The following is an 8,154-nucleotide window of genomic DNA, read 5'->3' on the forward strand; positions in this document are numbered from 1 at the left end:
TCCTCAGGACCCTACCATTGATGATGTATGTCCTGCCCTGTTGTGATTCACTAAAATGCAACACCTTGCATTTATCTAAACTGAGCTCCATCTGCCATTCCTCAGCCCACTGGCCCAATTGATTAAGTCTGGCACTCATAAGCTGTCACTTATTTCAGGATCCGAGAATGCAAAGAGTCAGGTGTAAGGAACAGATCATTCTTCAGCCTGTTTTGTTTTCCTGATAGGATCACAGAATTGCTGCAGCAGACGGAGTTATTTGGATCATCTTATCTGCATTGGTTGCTCAAGAGAGTGTCATTGCTGAGTGTTAATCTCCTGCTTTACCTCAACACCCTTGCGGTACATGTTCTACACTACAGTCCAGTATATTTCCTTCATGAATGCTAATGATATCAATGCAGTGTAGGCCTTGAGGAACACAGCAGGTCAGGGAGCATCAGAGGAGCAAGAAAGTCAACATTTCAGATTGGGACCATTCATCGGGACAGGCGAGTGGGAAAGAGTCTCAGAAATAAATAGAGGCGGGGGTGGGGTGGGGGTAAGGTTGGTGGGCTGGTGATTGGTGGATGCAGGTAGAGGATTGTGGTGATCAGATAATGGGAAGTGTGGAGCTGATAGGTGAGAAGGAATATGGCTGTGTCAGGTCGAGGAGATGGAGATAAGACAGAGGTCTGGACAGGGAGTGAGATGGGGAATGGGGTGATATTGAAGTCAGTGAATTCCATGTTGAAGCCATGAGACTGTTAGATCCCCAAATGCAATGTAAGGTATTGGACATGACACCAAGTGAGTGGGGAGGCGAGTTGAAATGGCTGGCAACAGGAAGGTGGTGTTGATTGGAGCGTACAGAGCGCAGATGCTCTGCAAATCATTAACTGAGTCTGCACTTCGTCTCTCCACAGCGAAGAGACCACATTGGGAGAAAGGGATGCATTAGACCAGATTGGAGGAGGTTCAGGCGAATCCCTGGCCGATATGCAATGATTGTTTGAGGTCTTGGATGGGGGTGAGAGTGGAGGTGTAGGGGAGGGGTAGCAGTTCCTGCAGTTGCCGGGTGGGGAGTGTGGGGTGGATGAGGTATTAGTGGAGGGAGCAGTCCGAGCGAGAAGCATGTTAGGAATTGGGAGGGAAATATCTCTTTGGTTATGGGCTCTGATTGCAGATGGTGAAAGTTGTCGAGGATGCATTGGATTCCGATGTTGGTAGGGTGGTTTGGGAGGACCAGGGGACTCTATCCTTCTTGCTGTTGCTGGTATGGCGTCTGAGGGTCGAAGTACAGGGAATGCGGGAGATGCAGCTGAGTTGTTTCCGCAGGGACTGCTCTCCCCATGACTCCTTCAAATGCTGCACACTCCCCAAAAGCCCCACTACGCCCGAAACCTTTCTCTGGGCAAATGCAGGAAATGTCACACTTCCCGCTACACCTCCTCACTCAACTCCATCCATGGCCCCAAATAATCATTCCTTTTCCAACCGGGATTAACCTGTACGTCCTGTAACTTGCTCTCTTGTGTTGACCCTTCCCATTGAACAATTTCAACAATCCCTTCCTGCATCCATTCATCACAACCTCACCTACCTTCCCTCAACCCCAAACTACCTCATTTATTTCTGAGCTTCCTTCCCCCTCCACAATCCTGATGAAGGGCCCTGATACAAAATGTCAACTTCCCGCTCTTCTGATATTGCCTGACCCGCGGTGTTCCTCCAGGTACACACTGTATCGTCTCTAAGATCCTGCATCTGCAGTCCTTGCTGTTTCCCAGTCACTGAATGATAATAATCGTTTTCAGTCCCTGTTCAGATCACCCTAGTTCTTGACATTTTGGGCATTTGTTATGCCGTCATCTACAGAAAGAGATAGAAAATATTTGGTCATTGTCCGTACCATTCCCTCCTTTATCATTGTTAATTCCTGAATTCCATTCACTCAGGGATGAATATTTCCTTTCACAACCTCTTTCCTTTTCTCTCCATTTGGAGAAATAAAACTTTTTGTTGGTTTAGATTTTTTTATTCCACTTTCTGCCTCTCTTTCAAAACTTCATTCATTAATGGTTCAAAGAAATCCGAACTTTTGCCAATTAGCTTCACAGCATTGACCAGGTTCATTCACCTTGATACAATCCTTAACATCTGTAGTTAGTAAAGAATGGTATTCCCTTCTTCTTGAGGTGTGTCACAGTGAAAAGTATACTTTTTGAGAAGTATGAAATGCCTGCGTAAAAGTCTAAAGCTGTTGTGTTACCATGCTACATTTCACAGCCTGTTTTTGCTGTACTCCACAACCAACTGTGCTTTCACAGGTTTGTATTTCTTTTAATTAAGTTTAAAAACCAAGGTCAGTACCATATTTATCACCATCAAACTGGACAACATTTCATCATGTTGTGATTCCTCTTGAGTAGTGTGTCTGTTAGTGAATCTGCTCCTCTCTCTATCTATCTGATGCTTCTACACATGCACAGCCACACACCCACACTCGGATTGAGATGCAGATAAACAGTGTACTGGCACAAGTGCACAGGCTGTCAAAATAAGGAGGGAAAAATCACACATCAAAGGTCCTGGAGATATCATCTTCTTTCATTGATGTCTATTAATAAGGCACCAGGGCTGTGGATTAGACGGAAACGTGTGCAAAATTGATTGATGAAGATGTAATTCTTCCGTCAGTCTCAATGTTTAATACATTTCACAATTGGAGTGAAGGGATAGTACACGATATTCTTCAAATGCTCTCTGAACTTAGGATGTGTGATGACATAAATCACAGTGTTTGTGCAGCAACTCAGCATCTGCAGCATGTAGCCCAGTTCCATTACAAAACGAGGCAGATATACAGACTCATATCCCAAAAATGTCATTCTCCAATTTATGCAATACACCATTGATACTGACCATAATACAATGAAATTCCCTGAGATAAGAAACAATAAAATGATGGAATTTTTTCGACTCTTCATCGCTGGGTCTTTGGTGCTCTTTCTGTTGCTCTGCTGATGGAGTCTCCTGCGGGATCTGCTGTTCACTGCAATGTGTCTAACCGTTAAAACATTGAGAAGCAGAATGAGAATAAAGGCAACTCCTGGTGTTAGTACGTAATGACAGAACTCAATTGCTCCCCAGACTGGAGAAAACCTCACATTACTTGTCACCCGACAAAACCAGGGTATGCTCCAGCCATGATACTTATTAGTAAACATAAAATACCAGACAATGTTCTTCAAACAGCTCAATCCAGTCACTGTTGCCAGAACCACAGCTGCTGTTTTCACATTGCAATATTTACTTCTCATATTTGGGCAACAAATGGCTACAAACCGATCAAAGGTGAAAGTGACGGTGAACCAGACAGAACAGTCAGTGGCTGCATAAAGCAGGACAGCGTGGATATTACACACAGGGGTACCTTCTAAGAAATGATGCTCTTCCAAATAGACAAATGGAATGTGTCGCAATATGAGGTCAAAGATAATGACCAGGAGATCTGCTGTTGCCATGGCTACCAGGTAGTGAGAGACACATCGGGAGAGACCACACTTTTCCTGGGACAAGATCACAATTGTTACTACGTTGGCTGTGAGGAAAGCAAAGAATGTAGTTATAGTTTCTGCTTGGAACAATGTTACCAGTTTTGTTGAGTGCTGATTGAGATGTACAAATGGCATTTTGTATCCAGTTCTGTTACAAATATTTACTTCAGTGTTCAGGTTACTTGGTGGATCCAATGACTGTTATTCCATAAATTGACCAGGTAATGAAAATATGAAATGAGAGAAAAGTTGCTGTTAACTGAGGTGTTTGTGACTGTTTTGCACCATCATAGAAATCACAGAAACGTGGCTAGAATTGGCTGTTAATGACTTTCAGAAATGGGTAAGTTCAAAGAGACGCTAATCTCATGGAAACACGTGACGGAGCCAATGGTAAGACAATGGTGTTTGTAAATGCAAGCAAAGATTCTAGTGTTAATTGATCAAATACCTCAACCGCACAGACATGAAGTCAGTGGAGGAATGGGCACTTCGTCAGTGAACACTCAATAACATACTAAAATAGCCAGGGTTACAGACCTATCAGCCAGACCGAGAGGAAAGCAAGAAGCATTAAGATGAGAGAGTAAATTTCATGTGCGGTAAGGCCCTTATCAATGATTGGCAGAATGAGCAACACAGAGGAAAGAAAATAAGAGCAGCAAGTGTTGCACCGTAAATAACACAATTTATAGAAATACAAAAGACCTACCAGGCACTGAAACAATAGCGAGGATCGGATAATAAATAAATTGCATAATCTGAAGAACCATTCTAATGCGGATTTTCAGAGGTTTCCAAGCAAAAGAATCAGAAAGAGAATTCAACATCTCAATGAAACCCTTTCCCATTGTTTTCCAATTCCCATCGACTGTTTGAACCATTGTCAAACCATTCCAATCAGTTGTTGTAACATTCCAAACATTTCTTTTTAGATTCAAATCCAGTGTTGTATTGTTCCAATCCATCATTGCCAGATTCCAATACAATGTTGCATCATTCTAATCGATTAGGCTCCAATTGTAACCTGTTATCTGTCCTCCTCCCTCTCTCTCTGGTGTCCCAGATCTCCGTTCGTATCACGGCTGTTTCTCCCACTGACACTATGACAGAAAAAATTCAACAATGCCCCTTATAAGTAGATATAGTACACCCTGCAGCAACACAGTTAGGATCCATGGGAACTGATATTAGTGACAGTCACTAAACAAACAGTTACTGTTTCCATTCTATCTCCTCTGTGCCAGTGTAAAATGATGTAATTACCCAGGAGATATAAAAGGTTAGGTGAGGAAAGAATGACGTCATTAATGAATGTCCAGGCTGTGAAATGTGATTTGGGGCTAACGTCTGAGCATGACATATGTTGAGGTCTGTTGAAGAGAGGGAGTGAATGGACCATGTAATTACAGGTCAGTGCATAAATTGAAAACCATGGCGTAAGTTGAGAGGGGAAGCCTGAAGCATGATACACTAGGAGAGCTGATGAAAATAAAGTGGTGAGCTTTTGTTCAGACGGCAAGGAGATATCTGGTCTGTTTAGCCTCCTTAGGCTTGTGAGAGATTAGAAATGTTGCTTCTGCGTCCAGTTCTGGTCGCCCTATTATAGGAAAGATGTGGATGCTTTGGAGAGGGTTCAGAGGAGGTTTACCAGGATGCTGCCTGGACTGGAGGGCTTATCTTATGAAGAGAGGTTGACTGAGCTTGGTCTCTTTTCATTGGAGAAAAGGAGGAGGAGAGGGGACCTAATTGAGGTATACAAGATAATGAGAGGCATAAATAGAGTTGATAGCCAGAGACTATTTCCCAGGGCAGAAATGGCTAGCACGAGGGGTCATAGTTTTAAGCTGGTTGGAGGAAAGTATAGAGGGGATGTCAGAGGCGGGTTCTTTACACAGAGAGTTGTGAGAGCATGGAATGCGTTGCCAACAGCAGTTGTGGAAGTAAGGTCATTGGGGTCATTTAAGAGACTGCTGGACATGCATATGGTCACAGAAATTTGAGGGTGCATACATGAGGATCAATGGTCGGCACAACATTGTGGGCTGAAGGGCCTGTTCTGTGCTGTACTGTTCTATGTTCTATGTTCTATAAGGATGAATGGTGGGGTCTTGCAAAAGATGACCATTATAGTCCTAAGATTTTGTAGCAGAAGTTCATCATGAACCAGAGATTAGATGCTGCAAAGGCGGCAGTTAGCACGACCAGAAATATTGTTTCTGCAGACAAGGACGTGGTGGACATAAAGGTGTTGTAGCAGAGGCTTATTTCTGCAAACCTGACGATTCGTACGTACAGCATGTCTAGCGCACTTTAGGATAGCCAAATAAGGATTACAGTAAACAAGGGAATGGGGCCTTCGGCCGACAGAATAGGGAACAATAAACAAGGGCGATCCGATAGGATGGGGAATGAAAGGATAAGAGAAGACCAATGGGAGCAGGGAGGTGTGATTCCGCAACTTGTAGCTGTATAAGAATGTTTAACATGCTTTGTAGTGTGTGCCTGTCTAGCAGACACCCTTTCTTGCAAGATCGTACAGAATAAAATTGTCTTGTTTCCAAGGCTTTGTCTCAGGCTGAGTTTGTGAGCAAGTAATGTTTCTCACAAGCTGACAGCACAGAACCTATCCCACCACACCCCCGCCCTGACCAAACCATCTCCGCAGTTCCAAATCATGGCCATACATGTACATTTCCATGTGCCGTCCTGTCATGAGTAACTTGAAATCTACCAATCTCTGCCTTGATAGTAGAGCTTCTACAAGTTGTCTGGGGCACAACATTTTTAAAATTCATCATCCTCTAAGTGAAGAGATTCCTCCTTATCTCAGTCCTAAACGGATTGTCCTTTATTCTGAGAAGGTTCTTGGGTACTCACACACAGGGCCAGAGAAATATCCTTCCTGCACTTACTGTCAATCCTTTCAGCATTTTGGAATTTTCTGGGATATTACTGAATTCATCTAACTCCAGATATTCCAGTCTTCCTCATGATGAGGGAAGGGGGCCAAACCTGTATACACGTCCACTCTCCTGCCTTTACGCTGATGCCTTGATTCCCCTATTTACCAAAAAGCCCCCACAACTCCCTGTGACAAAGTTTCCAAAGACCCACAACCATCTGAGAGAAGAAGTTTCCCCTCATGTCAGTCTTCACTTGGTGCCCCTTCATTCTGAGACAATGCCCTTTATTCTTTGACTCTCCCGTTAGGGGAAGCATTCTCTGTCCAGCGCTCTCTCAACACTCTTCATGTGATTGCCTCTCATTCCTCTAAACTCCAGTGAGTACAGGAGTAATCTGTTTAATCTTTGCTCCACAGCCAATTCTTCCATACTGGGATCATCCTTGTGAACATTTCTGATCTGCCTCCAATGAAATCTTGTCTCTTCTTATCTCAGCAGCACCTTTCACATTTGCAGAAAGACTTCCCTCCTCTTCTACTCCATCCCCCTTGAAGTTCTGCCAACATTCAATTCGCTTTTATGGTTACCTGCTAGTTTTTTTTACAGCAGAGAGCGGCGGGAGCTGGGCGGAAGTGAGGTCAGAGCAGAGAGGCTATTGGGAAGGTAAGTGATTGCTCTTCTGTGTTGTTAAGGTAATACTTTTCAATTTATATTTCTTGTGTATCGTGTGATTGGTTGAAAGCTTAATTGGTTAATTGAATAAGATTGTAGCGGAGAAGTACTAGAAATTATTTAATACATAAATTGTAAAAGTTAATTTACTAAATAGTTATGGCTGGACAGGTAATGTGCTGTAGCTGTATGATGTTGGAGCCGGCTGACCAACCGGCTCTCCGACTGGCTTGAAAGGATATTGGAGCAGGAGGGGGAAGACCCAGTCATTGTGGTCCATGTTGGGACTAACAAATAGGCAAAGCTCGGGTAGAGGACCAGTTCAGGGATTATCAAGCACTAGGAAGGAAATTGAAGTACAGGTCTTCAAGGTTCATAATCTCTGGATTACTGCCCGAGCCACGTGCCAGTTGGCAGACGGATAAGAAAGTCAGGGAAGTCAACACATGGCTCAGAGATTGGTGTCAGAAAGTGGGATTCTATTTCATGGGGCATTTTAGAATCAGTTTGGAACCGGGTGTATCTGTCCCATTGCGGCGGTCTCCACCTGAACCGACCTGGAACCGGTGTTCTCGCGAAAAGGATAAATGGGGTGGTCAGTAGGGCTTTCAACTTCTGAGTCGGGGGGAAGGGAAAGCGAAAGCGATAGGGAGGATGGAGTTAAATGGAAAGATTAGCAGCAGGATAGCATGTGTACAGGTGGGTTTCAGCTACAGGCAGACGAGGAATGCAGCAAAAAGAAAAGATAACTTAGGACATCTTATGATTTCCAATATCTCTAATAATGATAAGAAAGTTAGCATTAAGGCACTTTACCTAAATGCTCGTAGTATTTGTAACAAAGTAAATGATTCAGCAGCACAAATCATCTTGAATGACTATGAATGTGGTAGGTGTCACAGAGACATGGTTTCAGGGGGTTCAGGCCTGGCAGTTAAACATCCAAGGATTTACAACTTATCGAAAAGACAGGGAGGTGGTAGAGGGGTCGGGGTTGCCCTGTTAGTTAAGAATGAAACTAAATCTATGGCACTGAA

The 8,154-nt window shown here is 43.6% G+C and overlaps 1 protein-coding gene across 1 annotated transcript; it reads right to left on the bottom strand.

Annotated features, from left to right (window-relative positions):
* Nucleotides 1–2,358: 2,358 nt before the first annotated feature.
* On the bottom strand, nt 2,359–4,629 carry LOC132210815 (probable G-protein coupled receptor 139). The gene is made up of 2 exons (XM_059653250.1): nt 4,252–4,629; nt 2,359–3,583 (listed from the first exon to the last, which is right to left on the bottom strand). The coding sequence occupies exons 1-2, from the start codon at nt 4,508–4,510 to the stop codon at nt 2,682–2,684; spliced, it is 1,161 nt and encodes a 386-aa protein (XP_059509233.1). The 5' UTR covers nt 4,511–4,629; the 3' UTR covers nt 2,359–2,681.
* Nucleotides 4,630–8,154: the final 3,525 nt, after the last annotated feature.

The sequence above is a fragment of the Stegostoma tigrinum genome, chromosome 21, assembly GCF_030684315.1.
Source record: "Stegostoma tigrinum isolate sSteTig4 chromosome 21, sSteTig4.hap1, whole genome shotgun sequence".
Classification (NCBI taxonomy): Eukaryota; Metazoa; Chordata; class Chondrichthyes; order Orectolobiformes; family Stegostomatidae; genus Stegostoma; species Stegostoma tigrinum.